At 40.4% G+C, this 18,898-nt stretch overlaps 2 protein-coding genes across 3 annotated transcripts; both read right to left on the minus strand.

Moving 5' to 3' along the window:
- Positions 1-3,020: 3,020 nt before the first annotated feature.
- On the minus strand, positions 3,021-14,296 carry LOC115015752 (membrane progestin receptor alpha-B-like). Of its 2 annotated transcripts, XM_029443289.1 has the most exons (3): positions 6,396-6,559; positions 5,522-5,624; positions 3,021-5,120 (listed from the first exon to the last, which is right to left on the minus strand). In XM_029443289.1, the coding sequence occupies exon 3, from the start codon at positions 5,095-5,097 to the stop codon at positions 4,033-4,035; it is 1,065 nt and encodes a 354-aa protein (XP_029299149.1). In that variant the 5' UTR covers positions 5,098-5,120; positions 5,522-5,624; positions 6,396-6,559; the 3' UTR covers positions 3,021-4,032. The 2 variants fall into 2 exon arrangements, with proteins under 2 accessions (XP_029299149.1, XP_029299148.1); XM_029443288.1 differs by lacking the exons at positions 5,522-5,624; positions 6,396-6,559 and adding an exon at positions 14,207-14,296.
- Positions 7,808-13,154, minus strand: LOC115015753 (membrane progestin receptor alpha-B-like). Its single transcript, XM_029443290.1, has 2 exons — positions 12,445-13,154; positions 7,808-11,858 (listed from the first exon to the last, which is right to left on the minus strand). Exon 2 carries the CDS (start codon positions 11,822-11,824, stop codon positions 10,760-10,762), a length of 1,065 nt encoding a protein of 354 aa, XP_029299150.1. The 5' UTR covers positions 11,825-11,858; positions 12,445-13,154; the 3' UTR covers positions 7,808-10,759.
- Positions 14,297-18,898: the final 4,602 nt, after the last annotated feature.

Raw genomic sequence — 18,898 nt, forward strand, 5'->3', positions numbered from 1 at the left:
CTTAGACCCTCTGTCTTTAGACCCTCTGTCCTTAGACCCTCTGTTCTTAGACCCTCTGTCCTTAGACCCTCTGTCCTCAGACCCTCTGTCCTTAGACCCTCTGTCCTTAGACCCTCGCATCGCACAAGAAAAAACTTCCTAAAAGAAACCCCATAATTAAAGAGGGAAAATGGAAGAAACCTCAGGGAGAGACACTTTTTCTGTTACAAACTGACCCCGGCCCCCATCAGAGAAGGGAAAGGTTATGTGGCCCTCACAGGAAAAAGTTTGGGGACCCCTGGTCTAGGGGGTGGCAGACCGGGGTGGTGGTTCCCCTATTTAAAAAGGGGGACCAGAGAGTGTGTGCCAACTACAGGGGTATCACACTTCTCAGCCTCCCTGGTAAAGTCTACTCCAAGGTGCTGGAAAGGAGGGTTCGGCCGGTAGTCGAACCTCTGATTGAAGAGGAACAATGCAGATTCCGTCCTGGTCGTGGAACAACGGACCAACTCTTCACTCTCGCAAGGATCCTGGAGGGGGCCTGGGAGTATGGGTTTTGTGGATCTGGAGAAGGCGTATGACCGGGTCCCCCGGGTGATACTGTGGGAGGTGCTGCGGGAGTATGGGGTGAGGGGGTCACTTCTGAGGGCCATCCAATCCCTGTACGCCCAAAGCGAGAGTTGTGTCCGGATACTCGGCAGTAAGTCAAACTCGTTCCCAGTGAATGTTGGCCTCCGCCAGGGCTGCGCTTTATCACCAGCATAAGCGGTAGACGATGAATGGATGGATGGACAAAGGATGTAATTAGTTTTGTAGCAGGATTCGAGTAAAGCAGTAAAATCATACGTCAGATGGGGGTCGCTAATAGCATCACCAACAACTGTTATTTAAATAGGCCGAGAGAGACACGTTTTCTATTGTAGGATATTGCGCAACGCCCTTTGAGAACGCATTTGTAGCCAACATTATCTTTACAATATTTTGAATAGAAAGCAGTACTCTCTCTCTCTTTCTCTCTCTGAATGCGCAGCCATTTATTTATTTATGCTCCTAACATTAGTTACTGTAGATAATATATATAACTCGAACCCTGGTTTTGCAGATACTTGATCATAAACCAAAACCAGACAAACTAAAATTATGACCTGATGGTGAGACTGGATGAAAAGTTAAGGGATCTTGTGGGGAACTTCGCAATCGCAAAAATAAACACAAATTCACCTCGTGGTGGAGCTAGACCAGGGGTCGGGAACCTATGGCTCTTTCGATGACGCCCTATGGCTCGCAGGCAATTTTGAGCTCTGTTTCGCGAAGGGCGGGGCTTCTCACCCCCTGTCGCACGGGATCTTGGACAGCACAACAGTATACCTAGGGGAAACACTGTATGACTCACAAGGAAATACATTTACAAATATTTGGCTTTTATGGCTCTCACAGCCAAAAAGGTTCCTGACCCCTGCGCTAGAGGAAAAGACAGGGGATCACCAAAGTCAGTCGGATAAATCATCTGGGAATCAGGATTATCTGTAGAACATTTTGTGCAAATCCATCCTGTAGATGTTTTACTAAAGTCACAAAGTCACTAAAGTCATTTGGTATTTGTTTATATAATATATCATATTTCAGTCTGTATCAAAATGGTGGAGCCATTACAACATCTCTGATATTCATTTAATTAATAAATACACTTTTTAGCTGCCTCTCTCCGCAATGAACCTTTCTCGGTGAGGGGCAATAAATAAAGAGGTGGGGTGGCTGCCAAGAGGATTCAATGTGGGATTGTACCATTCTGGTGCACTCTGTCGAACCATTAGCCCGAACAGTGAATAACTTGACATTATCCAGACTCTCCAAATTATAATGACATCATACTCAAACATTGACAAATCAGCTGTGTGTCGTCGCTTGCTATAAAGTATTTTGAGCCCCAAGTTTAATGAGCAGTGATGAAATTTAGTTTGGAATTTATCACAAGGGAAGCAGGCCGGCCTCTTCTATTGTGAGTCACACGGGAGGAATGTGGGAGCGAGTCCAACAGTGCCATAATTCAGCTGATTCAGGGTTTTTAAGTGAGTAACTGAGCCGTGCAGGATGGGTCAGTACACACTATGTACACAGTGAGACTGGAGCCGGACTGCAGAGCCGACCAGGAGAGTCAATATATCTGAGCGAGGGGAACAATATCCTCCCCGAGGCTCGCACAGGAGGAAGTAGAAAAACAATCCTGCTCATGACATGAGAAGAAATAAAGGTCTTTCTGCAAATGTGTTTACCTCAAATACATATCAATTCATCTACACTTGGGGAAGCAGAAAGGTGTTTTTCACTAGAGTTTATTTTATAGAATTTGATCAGGGAATAGAAAAGTCAAGAATAAAAAAGAGTCAAATGTGTTGAGATTGGAACAATTTTGCACATTTCTGCAAAATACTACGGCCTTTAAATCTGCACAGCTCTTACACGTTTAATTCATAAATACTGTACATATGTTTTCAGAGTGTCTTATTCTTATTGTATTTCCTTTTTTGTATATTTATGCTTCTTGTACACATTTTTAATGTGTAATAGTTTTCCTTCAATATTTGCTCTTATTTTACATTTGAATTATCTTACTCTTACTGTGTCTATGTTTGCACAATTATACACCAAAGCAAGTTCCTTGTACTTGGCAAAAAACAAATTCTGATTATGATACACATGACAACAGAAAGAACAAACAAAGGTGAAAACTGTTAAAGAGAGAAATGTAATGTAAACAGGTACAAATTGTAAAAATGGACGCATATAAATATGTTATGTTATATATGTTGATGCAAACATATTGTTGTTTTGTTTTTACACCTGTTAAAATGGCTCAAACCCTGATGACATCATAAGGGGTTTATTTTCTCAAATTTTGTAACGCTTCCTTCAGAGCCACAGAGGATATCATTACTGTTTTCACAGGCTGAATAATACTTCCCACCAAAGGAAAAATGATGTGTATGTTTAAGGTGAATTTGCCCTTCAATGAAGCTTTGACACTGATAATCGGTCAGACGTAGAAAACGTTTAATTTGTTCCTTCCATCTAGTCTTACAGTAACAGAATGTGTGGACACACAGGGTCAACAGACCCGGAACAATAAGATGAATACACTTTGCTTTTCCAAACATACAGATGACAAAAACAGATGCACAGCATCAAGTGTATTCTTCTCGTATGTAACTTTCCTCCTTGAAATAGGAACTACTGTTGGTTAATTCAGAAACTGGATGCAGTGAAAAACATTACATTATATTTACACAAAAGTAAACATAATGAAAATATAGGTGCATAATAGTTAAATAGATAAATCCTTAAACAAATAGTTGGACATTTTTTTAAACATCCATCTGATATATTAAAAGGATCAACACCACTCTCATATAAAGTAAAGCAGGACTCAGGAGATTAGCTTAGCTTAGCATAAAGACTGGTAGCCAGGGGAAACAGCTAGCCTGGCTCTGCTCACCAGAACCTCTAAAGCTCATTTATTAACATGTTTTATCTTGTTTGTTTAATCCCTAATAAAGAAGAAGTCTAAAGGCCTTTGACACACAAATAGAAAGACCTGCTGACAGTGTTGACCTTTGAGGGGACAAAGAACTGTCTATGATAGAAGAAACCTAGCTTGTTAGCTCAGAGAGCTTTATTTTCCCTTTTTAATAACTTCATTGAACAAAATTATATAAAATAGTCCATCCAGCAGCTCACTCCCGTTAGCTCAGCTAGCTAGTATGTTAGTGGTTAGCTTGCCAGCTACAGCAGTTCACCAACTAGCCTTGCGACTTGCGAGAAGTGTCCATACGTCACCAAGCTTCAGGCAGCACCTTTCTCACGTTCTTGGTGTGACCGCCGCTTAAAGACGGCAAGTTTGGGTTTTACGGGAGGTTGTATGGCGTAGCCTACTATTTCCTGGTCATGTCTTGTTGTAGTGAGGTTGCAAATAAACAAATGAGAAGGAACATGCTGTGTGATTTAGAGGTTCTGATTGGACCTTTGGACAGAGCCAGGTTAATCAAAGTCAATATATCATTTGGACTTGGCTTTGAGATCCAGCACTTGTTTAACTTTCCTCAGCATGAAGCCAACAATTAGCGCGCATGAAACTAAAGTGACCACGTACAGTCCCACAAAGAGTGCAGCCTCATCGTTCCTATGCAGACGTGAGTACAGCTCCCTACGGCCCACGTAGTCGAGGTGGGAGGAATGGATCTGACACAGAGTGCAGCAGGATAGAAAAACATGGAATATCTGATGACTCTGTCCCACAAAATCGCAACGGCCAGGGAGGCAACGCTCTAGCAGAGGGCAGTTGAAGAAGAAGGTGCAGCTGAGAAAGAAAGCAACCTGGCAAAAGTGAAAGATAGCAGCTGGGTCATTGCTGGCTGTAGACCATGACATGAGTCTTTTAGCCACAGGACTGCTGTCCCAGATAAAAGCGAGTGCTGAGGGCACCACCTGAAACACCTTACAGACCCACGTCGGTAGGCTGTGGTTGCAGTACCTGCCATAGCAGCATCCCAGGCATGATAGAGAACTGAGTATGGTTGCAGCTGGCATGAAGATCCCATGCACGTGTCTGTGCAAGCCCTCATCCACAGCATAGTAAAAGTGAACTATAGCACTGCCGTACTGATACTGTGCTACCCCAACATAGTCCAGAAAGAAGAAGCTATAATGACACAGCTCAGACTTCCCACCCAGTAGGTGAGCTGCTACACTGAAAGCTGAGTAGATCAAAGAGGACAGGATGAGGATCAACAGGGGCCACGAATGAGGATCACTAACAAAGTCCACAGTCTCAGCCAGTTGCCCAAATCTAGCCAGGAAAACTGCAAACGCCAGCAGGTGCGTCCAGATGTTGATTGTCTCGTTGTGGCGCTGGAATAAAGACAGGATGTAGTATCGCCAGTTTTGGTTGATTGGTCGGTATCCAGTGCAGACGTAGCGCTCCCTGAAGTAGAAGGGAACTTCGGTGTCCTTTACGGTGCCGTGCATGGAGGGTGCAGCCTCAGTCAGCATCCGGGGAACCTCCCTGATCTGCTGCAGGCTGATGAACACTCGGCCAATTCTATCCATCACTATGGTCGCCATAACTGTCAGTCGTTGAGAGGTTCCTGCAGAGAAGATTTTTAGACTTAACATCCACAAAAATGAACACCGAACTTTTTTCACATGTTTTATAATTTCTTTCACTCTGTCCTTCCTCTGCAGCCAAATTCCCTATTCTCAAGGCCCCTCAATTGTCACCCATCACCGGACTCCCTACACCCATCACCTATCTCTAATCAGCCCTGCGTGCCAGCCAAGATATCCAGCCAGACCTCCCAAACCTGTCAATCTCTGGTCCAGCCTACAGCCGGATCATTAGTTGCCAGCTGCCTTTCCTGACCTCAAGCTGCCTTCCATCTACGCCGCTCCAGACCTGCTCCGCCTGTCAGCCTCCTGGTTGCCCTCCAGACCTGCACTGCTCATTGGTTTCCTGCCAGTCCCTGGCCTTCCCTGCCCACCTCCTCACCTGCATCTCATTTCTTCATCAGCCACTCTCCACATGTAACGGCCCAGATCCTTAGTTCCTCCGTCAGATCGTCATCATTGTGAAACTTTATATTTCTTCTCCACTAAAATTTTAAAGCAAATATTGTGCTTTAACTCCTCTACATTGATTTGACAACATTAGTTACTTTGCAGCTTCATATTAATAATACAAAATATAAATCAACTATGATGTTCTATTATTGATTACGCTACCCAGCAGTATAACAAGTCATTAAAGTTCCACCTTTAATCAGCTGCAACATTAAAAAGATGAACACATTAATGGATCACTAATTATAATGCAGTGATATAAAATATATTGTTTTCCGATAATGGCCATTCTGCAGAATGAGTACTTTTTGTAAATTAAGTATATTTTAATGCTAATACTTTTGTACTTTTACTTAAGTAAAAAGAATGCATGACTTTTACTTGACACAGAGTATTTCTACACTTTGGTATTACTACTACCTGAGTATTCTACCACCTCTGGTCAAACGTTTATGTTTACCTTTGTTCAGTTCCTGTTTTTAGCTGTATGTCTATTTCTACGCATGTACATTGAGACTAACAAAATACCGGAGTTAAATTCCTTGTATTTGTACACACTTACCTGGCCATTAAAGCGGATTCTAATTATAAACATGAGTTTGACAACTTTAAATATGAGCGATCACAGTGAGCAGGACGGGACCTAAATGTCTTTAACAATTCAAAACGCTCATGTAAATACCACAGCAGCAACACAGACAAATAAACAATACACACATCCCTCTAGTTAGCCGATGACACACTGCGACATAATCTACACAACAATATGTCTATTAACATAATAGATACAAAGAGGTTCTTACCAGAGGTAACAAAGTATTACGCAACGCTAACCGCACCACGCTGTAAGCAATATGGTTTGGATGTGTACACTTGAGATAAAGAGCTCAACTGGTATGAAAAGCCAATGGGTGTGAACACAGTGTAAACAGACAGCTTTCTGCAGTCATCTCAGTGTTAATGTGTCAGTTTGCTGGTTGGATTAGACAAACAACGTCTGGAGGGTCCATGTCGCCTTGACCTTCAGTTTATACGAGTTCAATGCAGGTTTAGCTGACTGTGACCACTTGGGGGCAGCAGGTATACTGTGTAGTCCATTCTGCATCAGAGAACAACACAATGATGACTCTGATGAAGGAGACATTTAGAGATGTTTTGACTCCAAATAGTGTTAACTCCAAGGGAATGTACCTACTGTCACTGACAAACAGCTTCACTCACACCAAGACAATAGCCAGAAAGAAAAGTCCTTGATTGAGTATATTTCAGGTTCATCCCTGCCATTGGAGCAGGACCAATGATAATGTCCCACACTGGAGAACCTTAGCTTCCTGGCACTGCACAGAAACTGAACCAACGAGTGACGCATACCATCTGGCCTTCCATCAATGTGGCTATGATTTTATTTTAATAGCTGGACACGGAGGTTTGGCATTATTGAGTCAGCTGTAGCTCTGGACATGGCCTTGGGCCCTAAATGTGGAGGTTACCAGATTATACCAGACACACTGTGGTACTTCCATTACACTACTGCTGCAGTTAATACATGGGTCGGACAGAGCTTTCCTAAAGTGACTCACATCCAGGCATTGGGGTCTAACTCATCACCGTTCTTAATCTTAAATTAGGTTCTACAAAGCAGCAGAGTAAGGATCAGAAATCTGAGCTAGAACTGGGAAAGGGCCACAGCACATGTATTGGAACATATAGCTATGGATGGGTCACTGAACAGACCTATTATGCGCAGGCCCAGGAGCCCACAAGTGTCAGGGCCCTCCTGGCTTTCACCTACAGAATGTTACTCAAAGAGACACAGACCAACCAGGAAGAGACTCAAAATGACCAAAAATAAACAGAAAACCACACAAAAAGACTACAAAGAGACCAAAACAACCACAAAAAGATGTAAAACAGCTGCAAAGGAACTCACAATGACTATCAACCTGGGAAAAACAACCACAGAGAGTCACTCAAACAACTGCAAAAAGGTTCAAAACCACAGAGATGCAAAACAACTACAAAGTCTGTGTTTTGTTTCTATGTAGGAGAAGGGGGGGGGGGGGGGGGCTTTTGCATGTCTGTGACCAATGTCTCAGATAAACAACTCATTCCAACCAGGCAGGTCCACCTCACACACCCTCCCTGCATGGACTGAGAGGATAAATGTTCATGGTGGCGGGTCACCTCATTTATAAGATGTACAATGAAAAGAACATTTTAATTTTCTCAGCCAGTTTTATTCCGTTACAGAGGACATGCTTTGCTTGCATAACATCCTAACTTGGCTTAAGGCACAGACTCACTTTGTGCCCGTCGCTCGTCCCAGTTTACAAATGACCAACACAAATGCATCACAGTGTCAAGTGTGTCTGTACGGTATGTAAATAACAGCTGAGGCTATGGAACCATTCAAAGACGTCCAAGGCGTCAGATTTCTCAACACTTCTTCCATAAAGAACGATAACAGGATCTGCTTTAACAGTTTATCCTACAAAATAACAAGAACTCAAAATGTTAAAGATTTTTCTTTCTTTGTTTAACAGTGAAATAACAGGTGTTGCAATAATAAGATACATGTTTATGCTATTAACTCTGGAATTACATTTTTATTGAATATTAAATAAGAAATCATGCCTGTGAAATAAATCCTTCAATAAACAAATGAGGCAATAAATATGTAAATATTTTTTATATTTATTTTAATTTTAAATAAGGACATGTTTCAAAAGGACAACTTTTATTTATTTCAGGACTTTTATTTCATAATGCCACATTTTTTTCACAGCTTTTTGAAACTGTCCATCCGTTACATTCAAATGAATGGTTTCAATTAAAAAATATTTATTTATTGAACTTATTTATAAATCTATCTATACACGTATTTATATACTTATTGCATCATTATTTATTTTATAAGCATATTTATTTATTTATGCATTTATTTAATATTGAATGAAACAAACTCCATAATTAACAGTTACAAGCGATATCATTTCATCTCATTCTGTAGGTCTTGGTCTCGAGTCCACACACAAACATGCAGTCTACGAGAGCTGCGGAAGCTTTGCTGCAAGTAAAAAGGGGAAAACATCAAATATCTACATCTACACAGCAGGTGGATCAAGGACGTCACAATCAGGAGGCCTTTAGTCGACATGAATTTGGCAATAGAAAGAAAAAACGGGCAAAATCATACAGGTTTAACATAACGTTGAGAAAATAAAAGTGCATCAAGAGAAATAAATCAATATATTAAAAAGGCACGTTAAGGTAGGACTCAATCCCACGTCTTTACATCTTGGTCACTACTAGTAGTATAATCTCCCAAAAATACATTATCACAGTACCTTTATCTGTAATTAATACACTTATATAACACTCGCATTCATTTTTACCATAAGACAAAATACAGTGATTGTTGACATCCTAACATATATAATACAAAACAGTCGACACTTAAATGCTGAATGTCTAAAATAACAAATATCCATATTGAGACAGTCTAAAGTCAGTATATCAATATATCTCAAAGGTGCTATGAAAAAACGTGTGTTGGCAAAACAGCAACAATAAAGTTAAAGGTATAGTTCCAATTATTTATGTATTATTATTATTTACTTTATAAATGGCACGAAAGCTTTGCAAAATCTCAACAAAATCTAATTTATCCATCTAAACTTTTATTATATATAAGTTTAAGTGTCCGCTATATGTTGAATATTTTCACCACTTTACCTTGCCGTCAGAAAATCCTTTACAACGGGGAACTGAAGCCGTTATTACGCTCTCTTCAGAGCCACCAGACTCCACTGACAAAAACACTTATTTTACCTGGAAAAACACGAGATGTTTTGTTGCTGGTTGTGTTATTGTGTGACTCCGAACTAACCCTTTAGAAACTAAAGTCACACAACACAAACAAACTAATTGATCGAGTCAGTGGCAGACCAGCAACTAAACAACTTGTGTTTTGTGAAGTAAAATAACTGTTTTTGTCAATGGAGTCTGGTGGCTCTGAAGAGAGCGTAGATAACGGCTTCAGTTCCCCGTCGTAAAGGCTGCCTGACATCAAGGTAAACTGCTGAGAATATTCTTAGATTTAGTGTACACTGATTTTTAGGAGGCTAAAATACATGTTGCCCCCGTCCACAGCGGTACATTACTTTGCTCACGGGAACCAACTTCAAACAATCCAAACGTACCCTTTAAAATCTCAGACTGACAATAAAAGTCAAACACACGTTTTTAAAGATTTCAAATCTGCAAGTATAAACACATGAAACCTTTCCAAGGGCTAAATGTGACATAGAATGTGCAATCAATTGTCTCTCAAGGCACACACACACACACACACACACACACACACACACACACACACACACACACACACACACACACACACACAGTAGGCAGTGATATGCAAGTTTTGATTATTATTATTATTCATTATAGAAAAAGCTTCAGCAACTTTGCAGATGCATTAAAAATGCTGATACTGTGAATTTCTCAACAAATTCTAATACAACTCAGTACTGAAATACTAACTCCTAATATCATTATGTATCCCTCTTGTAATCTGGCACTTACAGTTATGGAGTCTATGGCCTATTTACATAATACAAGCCAGCAGCATATACAGTTTAATTAGTTCCCTTTCTATCAATGTGCTATGCCATTCCTCCGACAGCCCATTATCCCGAAAACAAACGGCCATTGTTCCAAAGGCCCATTGCTTCGGAAATACACTCTCTCCGCAACAACCACAACACATGGCTAATTACTATGCAGAATGATGTCATCAGAATGTCCTGATTTCCCTATATTTCTTTTCTACTGTGGTGCAGGTGTGACCCGCCCTACTCTGCCTCTGATTGGCTTAATTCTAATATTCTTGCTCTAACCCTAGCCAATCTAACTTCTCATGCCTAAACTTCACCAACCCAACCAACAAAGAAAACAAGTACTAACCAATCAGAGGCAGATTAGGGCGGGTCATACCTTCACCATCAAAGGAAAACAAATTGATCCAATGGGGACATTTTTCTGACAATAGGAGATACGGAAAATGGGCCATCGAAACAATGGGCAGTCCTCTCTATGAAAGCATGGGTCTGGGAGGAAAGGCACATAAATGCTTTTGCATATAGTTTCTACAATATCCAATATATCATTTGGACTTGGCTTTGAGATCCAGCACTTGTTTAACTTTCCTCAGCATGAAGGCAACAATTAGCGCGCATGAAACTAAATTGACCACGTACAGTCCCACAAAGAGTGCAGCCTCATCGCTCCTATGTAGACGTGAATACAGCTCCCTACGGCCCACGTAGTCGAGGTGGGAGGCATGGATCTGACACAGAGTGCAGCAGGATAGAAAAACATGGAATATCTGATGACTCTGTCCCACAAAATCACACCGCCCAGGGAGGCAACGCTCTAGCAGAGGGCAGGTGAAGAAGAAGGTGCAGCTGAGAAAGAAAGCAACCTGGCAAAAGTGAAAGATAGCAGCTGGGTCATTGCTGGCTGTAGACCATAATATGAGTCTTTTAGCCACAGGACTGCTGTCCCACATATAGGCAAGTGCTGAGGGCACCACCTGGAACACCTTTCGCACCCACGTCGGTAGGCTGTGGTTGCAGTATTTGCCGTAGCAGCATCCCAGGCATGATAGAGAACTGAGTATGGTTGCAGCTGGCATGAAGATCCCATGCACGTGTCTGTGCAAGCCTTCATCCACAGCATAGTAAAAGTGAACTATAGCACTGCCGTACTGATACTGTGCTACCCCAACATAGTCCAGAAAGAAGAAGCTATAATGACACAGCTCAGACTTCCCACCCAGTAGGTGAGCTGCTACACTAAAAGCTGAGTAGATCAAAGAGGACAGGATGAGGATCAACAGGGGCCACGAATGAGGATCACTAACAAAGTCCACAGTCTCAGCCAGTTGCCCAAACTTAATCAGAATAACTGCAAACGCCAGCAGGTGCGTCCAGATGTTGACTGTCTCGTTGTGGCGCTGGAATAAAGACAGGATGTAGTATCGCCAGTTTTGGTTGATTGGTCGGTATCCAGTGCAGACGTATCGCTCCCTAAAGTAGTAGGGAACCTCGGTGTCCTTTACGGTGCCGGGCATGGAGGGTGCAGCCTCAGTCAGCATCCGGGGAACCTCCCTGATCTGCTGCAGGCTGATGAACCCTCGGCCAATTCTATCCATCACTATGGTCGCCATAACTGTCAGTAGCTGAGTTATGCACACTGGGTTCCTACGGAGAAGATTTTAGAAGAGTTAACATCCACAAAAATGTAACAGATCTTTCTGTTAGTTATATTTCAACCCTGTTTCCTTACAACTAAACTACATTCTCAATTAAGTTTTGAGGTCAACGTTTTAAACACTTGGTTATCGTTGTCAGTTGAAACAGAACAAGACACAACTACTTAGTTAGGTTTAGAAAACAGATCATGGTTAGGCTTAAAGGTCCAATGTGTAAGATATGCCATATTTTAACTTCACACATTAAAACAATGTGAAGAGGGAACAGTGTTGACGTTATCAAAGACGTCTATATGTTGTGTTGCAGAGATATCTACTGAAGTTAGCATGCTAACAGACTAGCGCCGCTCCCTCCAGTCTTGTAATACCACTTGTTCCTCTAGAGGTGATAGTGAGTCACTGTAGCTCCAGTCTGCCTCAGTACAGAGGGAGGAGAAGTACAGCTGCCTGACTCAGGCAGACTCCGGGCTTATCAACATTACATCCATGATCTCTGCACGTTTAGATAGTTTGTTTTGATTAAATCCAAAGTGGCAGAAACGAGAGAACGTCTAGTACCCCTGCCTCTTCCTCACCGTTCTCGGGAGGCTGCTCCGCCGGGAGTAGAGTGTGTGAGATGGACAGATCCTCCGTTAGCAGTGAGCAAATAGCCGACTCCCAACTTTCTGTTGCTGCTGTTACACAGGTTAGACCCAGCGCTCCATCAGCCCGCTGTGACTCCCGGTGCTGGGATATTCGCCGGCCATATCCGAGCCGCCGGAGCTCCTACCGGGAAGCAGTCCCGTGTCCGCGCGGAGGACGAAACAAAAACACGAGTCGTTCCCTCGTCTCTGACCCAAGCCAACATACAAACTATCAAAATGTTACACGGACCGTACAGCCCCCAGTGCCACAGTAAACACAGATATCTAAGCTCCATGTGAAGATAAGATTGCAGAGTTATTTAGACCGGCTCTCAGAGTTTCAGCAGTCTGATGAACAGGTCAACATAATATAGTTGTTTCTGAATAACTAATGGTTTTGATGATTGATGATGATTTAGATTGTATGGACCCAGAAGTAGAAGTGAAATACTTCCCCCTAGTTCTTTGGAGCAGGTGGCTCAGAACTACACATGGAACCTTTAAAATAAGTTGGAAATGGGTTGCCAAATATAATCGGGCGGCCATTAATATACCTTGGTGGCCCACCTAAGAAAAACCGCCCCAGCATTGGGATGCCCCACTCGCTGTAGTCACAGGCAATGGCTAAAACTGTCAATTGTGTTTTTGTATTTGAATTACTGAAAAAATGTTGACACAGTTGGACTTGTGTTAACGTTTTGTGTTGCCAGATCTCGTGAGAGTTTGTTGCGGAGACAGACAGATCAGACAAATCTTGAAAAAAAGTTAATATTCTCCCGATTTGTCCGCCTGAAAAATGCCATTTTAGTGCCATTTAGTGAGCTTGGTTTTGCACCAACAACCATGCCATCGCCTTTCTTCCACATCCTGATGATTGGTTTGAACTTCAGCAGATCATCTTGACCATGTCTACATGCCCAATGCATTGAGTTGCTGCCATGTGATTGGCTGATTAGATATTTGCATTAACAGCAGTGTGTACCTAATAAAGTGGCAGGGAGTGCAAGTAATAGTGGTGAGGCTGGTTAGAAAGTTAAACGATTTTAACTTGACAGCAAGATAAATCCCACCCCTGGCGAGGTGGTAGAAGTACTTAAGTAAAAATAGTAAACATAGTAATACCAGTGTAAAAAGTACAAAGTATCAGCATCAAAATGCACTTAAAGTACCAAAAGTAAAAGTCCTCCTTCTGCACAATTATCCTTTTCAGAATAATATTTATTATATTATTGGGTTGTAATTACTGATGCATTAATGTGTTCATCACAAGGAGCTTTTTATCCTTGTTCACCTGTACTGCTTGGTTGCTTATGGATTTCTCCAAGAGATCAATCAATCTCATCTTAACCTGTAATAATACATAATAATTATGATATGTTGTATTAATAATCTGAATCTTCAAAGTAACTAAAGTTGTCAAGTACATGCAGTGCAGTAATGTAGTAAAGTATAAGAAATGGAAATATTCAAGTAAAGTACAAATACCTCAAAACTCAGTGCAGTATCCTACTTAAGTACTTAGTTACTGTGCAACACTGGTCGAGTAGAGCCATCAAACTTCATCTGGGTTCACTGAACCGAGTCCGATCGATTTACCCGTCAGTCGCGTGCATGCTAATGTGAAGGTCTAAACCAGGCAGTAAATAAAAGTTCTGCAACAAATGCGAAACTAATTAAAACTTGTATGCATCATATTTTCTGACTATTTACTCACTTTGTAGAGATTAGTTTCCTTCAGTGTGCGCAGATGAAACGACCTCTTCCTCCTCCCGCGCCCGCCGAGGCAAAGAAATATTAAACAGATCCAATCTTGTTCTGAAGTGAAGAGAAACCAGCCCCAAGCTGCTTCACGTCCTTTAAACACAGCCGGAAGTGGAGCGATGCTGTTACAAAAATAAAAGCGTAAATGTAAGAACAATAAATAAATGATAAAACTCTAACTAGGAGTCATAAGTGCTGAGAATATACTTTATGTAATATATTGTTATAGTGCAAGTTAACAGCAATGAAATAGTAGTTATAGATATAAATAATAATAAGATGTACAATGTGACCGTGCAACATGTGAAATCGCATTAAATGCAATATTCTTTATTAATGCATGTATATATTTTTTTACTGCTTCTTATATTATGCTTGTCTTTTTTTATTTTATTTTTAATATTTAGCCTCCTAGTAGAAGAATTTCACACGATTGTACTTGTTTAACCGGAGTGACAATGAACATCATGAAATCTTGGATAAACACTTGCAAATTGGAATTGGTGAGATATACAAAATACAATTTGAGTTTAAAAAACATAAAATAAAACGTTGAAATCCTTAATCGTCAAACTACATATATCTTTGCTTTAGCAGGAATACAGATAATGTGTGTAGGCACGAGTGTGACATGAAGCTTATTATCAAACATATATTTAATCTGTATTTATTCGAGGTTATTTACCAAACAGTAGACTAGTTGGTCATGAGTCATTGCTCAGGACTGAAATGTATTGCTAAACTTTGGTGCAAAAACTTAGAATTATTAAACGTCAATAAGTGTTTTATTTTGGAAAATTGATACCGGAAAACCTGCTGTAATTTGCTCGAACGGGTGGATCATTCAGGAAGAAGGTGCTTTTCTGAAAAGAAAATATGTGAAAGAAAACCCCAGACGTGAGGTGCATTAAATCTGTCAAATGTGTATAAATAATATATGTTCATGCTTCAGTGAAGAAAGTTGTTTTGTGGTGTGTTCACGGACAAATTGATATTATAGTTACTTTAGAGGACATTACAAAAAAAGGTCTTCCAATCTCAGATATGAGCCAATCTCTCCGTGGGTGCAAACTCGAAAAAGTAGTCCTACATTGCATTAAAATCGGACCATTTGTAGTATTCAGAGTCAGGCAGAGAAAGGTTTTCTGGCTGTGTGGGTGTGAACTCCCCTGCCACATTCTTTGTCAGTGAATCTGCTCAGGGGTGTGTTTACACAGACCTGTCAAACAGGCTGCATCAGAGGCTACAGGCAGATCTGACCATAACTATCAAACACTTTAGATATAAACTTTGCATATTCATCCAGGTGTGTGGAAGATAAACCCAGAAGGCATGAGGGGATAAATTAAAACCTTTTAGGAAAATATTTTGTCATAGGTAAATTGTGGAGGCACTAAAACCATTCTTTTAATAATGGTTAAGGTAAAATGTGGATAGAATAACTAACTCTACACAAGTAAATGTGGTCTTTAACAGACACAATTAAAGGTCTACATGGAAATAAGGGATATTACAGGAACAATTTTATTAAAAAGGTTTAACATTTTGGGAATACGCTCTTATATGTGTCCTGTAAATACAGTACAAAGACTGGAAACAGAAGGAAACATGCTAGCCTAGCTCTGTCCAAAGGTACCAAGAAATAGTCTGGCACATTACAACTTATAGCTTTTACACTTCAGTTTTTGTTTGAATTTTGAGGTGCTTCGAAAACATAGCTGTTTCCAGCTGTTTCCAGCTGTTTCCTAGTTTTTCTGTTGCTCCAAACTGACTCGCTCCTGGCTGGGTTTAGCTTCTTATTTATCTAACAATAAATATAAAGCTCTTAGATATGATAGTGGTATCAGTCTTCGCTGTGTATAGATTACTGAACTTGTCTACGTGGCACAGGACCAGGCACCCAAAGTGCTCTTTGAAGGCTCACCTGCAAAATGGCACTCAAAAAGACAAGTACCAACTTAGCAGAGACTTATAAATGACCATAAAGAAACATAAAACAGCTACAAAGAGACACAAAAAGAGAACAAAGAGCCTGAAACAACTACAAGGTGACACAAAGTGACAAAATGACTACAAAGTGACACAAAGACACACAAAACAATTACAAAGACACACAAAACAACTACAAAGACACATAAAACAACTACAAAGACACACAATGCAACTACAAAGAGCCACAAAACAACTACAAAGACACACAATATAACTACAAAGACACAAAACAACTACAAAGAGACACAAAAAAACTACAAAGTGACACAAAATAACTACAAAGACACACACCTACAAAGATACACAAAACAATTACAAGGATACACAAAACAACTACAAAGATACACGAAACAACTACAAAGACACACAATACAACTACAAAGAGACACAATAAAACTACAAATATACACAAAACAACTACAAAGTGACACAAAATAACTACAAAGATACACAAAACAACTACAAAGACACACACCTACAAAGATCCACAAAACAATTACAAGGATACACAAAACAACTAAAATGTGACACAAAACAACTACAAAGACACACTACTACAAAGACACACAATACAACTACAAAGAGACACAAAACAACTATATAGAGCCACAAAACAACTACAAAGACACACAATACAACTACAAAGATACACAAAACAACCACAAAGACACACAATACAACTACAAAGAGACACACAACAACTACAAAGTGACACAAAACAACTACAAAGACACACAATACACCTACAAAGAGACACAAAACAACTACAAATAGCCACAAAACAACTACAAAGACACACAATACAACTACAAAGTGACACAAAATAACTACAAAGATACACAAAACAACTACAAAGACACACACCTACAAAGATACACAAAACAATTACAAGGATACACAAAACAACTACAAAGGTACACAAAACAACTACAAAGACACACAATACAACTACAAAGAGACACACAACAGCAATGTGACACAAAACAACTACAAAGACATACAACTACAAAGACACACAATACAACTACAAAGAGACACAAAACGACTACAAAGACACACAATACAACTACAAATAGACACAAAACAACTACAAAGACACACAAAACAACTACAAAGATACACAAAACAACTACAAAGACACACAATACAACTACAAAGAGACACACAACAACTACAAAGTGACACAAAACAACTACAAAGACACACAACTACAAAGTAACACAAGACAACTACAAAGAGACACAAGACAACTACGAAATGACACAAAACAACTACAAATACACACAAAACAACCACAAAGTGACACAAAACAACTACAAAGACACTAAGCAACTGTAAAGTCTGTATTTTGCTCCTGTGACAGGTGGTGGGGCCTTTTGCATGTCCGTGGGGCCCATTGTCTAGAATCCCCTCTTGGTCTTCTCATCTATCTCTTGGCAAGAAAGCGAGTTTGCTTATTTCCCAAAATGTGCTTTGAGTGTTGCTTTGAGTAATGTGCGCACTGTTTAAAGGGTGATTACATTTTTTTTTTTTTTTATCTCTAGTGTGCCAACACATTTGGAGTATGACCCCTTGTAGCAGTCTCCAACAGTACACATGTGGACATTTACTGTGTCTGAGCTTTGTTTTGACTTGACTTTGGGAGGGGACTCCTTGACACAATACATTTTTACAAGGCGAGAACATCTTGTCCTGTCCTTCTTAAACAGACGTTTGAGGGTTAAGACTTTGCTTTAGGGTTAAGGTTAGAATAGGCATTTAGAAGTTTACGGTTACATTAGAGGATGCATTACATGTAGTTTGTGTAAGAGAAACAGATTGACGTCAGTTGTTTGCATATTTGTGAGCGTGTGTATACTTAAGGATGACAAGAAGAGGAGGGGGAAAGCTACACAGATGTGAAAAAGATCTTCCCACTCTGACTTCACTGAAATAACATCAGGAACATCCAGTTTCCTCTGCAGACTGAGAACTGGGATTACACATATAGTTGTTTTTCCAGCTGCTAAGAAAGAGTTTGCAGTAATCAACAGTTCTCTCATGTCCTTACGGGGTTAAAAGCATTTACCTACAGTAGATGACAGTCTGCACGCCCCCAGTTTGGAGAAACAGACAGGAGATGCATTTTACACACTTAAAAAAAAGGCCCAACTATAAAATAATCAATATCAGTTTAAGTGTACGCTATATTAAGAATACTTTCACCACTTTACCTTGCTGTCATACAGCTTTGGGGAACTGAAGCAGTTAGCTCTGCTCTGTTTCAAGCCACCAGACTCCATTGACAAAAAGAGTAAATTTATCTTTGCAGAACACAGGAGTTGCTGGTCTACTGCTGCCTCGATCATTTAGTTTGTTTGTGTTTATTGTGTGACTTTGGTGTTTTAAAGGGTTCATTTGGATTCACCAGTCACACAATAACACAAACTAACTAACTGATCGAGGCAGCGACAGACCAGCAACTCCTGTGTTCTACGAGGGAAAATTACTGTTTTTATCAATGGACTCTGGTGGCTCCCCATCCACAGCAGTACATTGCTTTTCTTAGAACGCCATCTACTATAGGTAAAACACGACAATAGATACTTCATGAAACCCTGTTTCAAACAATAACTATCCCTTTAAATGTAGGCATCTTGAGCAGTAAAACGGA

Source organism: Cottoperca gobio, chromosome 11 (assembly GCF_900634415.1).
Source record: "Cottoperca gobio chromosome 11, fCotGob3.1, whole genome shotgun sequence".
NCBI classification, from domain to species: Eukaryota; Metazoa; Chordata; class Actinopteri; order Perciformes; family Bovichtidae; genus Cottoperca; species Cottoperca gobio.

Coding starts and splice junctions, on each gene's coding strand:
- LOC115015753 (XM_029443290.1), bottom strand. CDS start 11,824: ATGGCGACCATAGTGATGGATAGAATTGGCCGAGGGTTCATCAGCCTG.
- LOC115015752 (XM_029443288.1), bottom strand. CDS start 5,097: ATGGCGACCATAGTGATGGATAGAATTGGCCGAGTGTTCATCAGCCTG.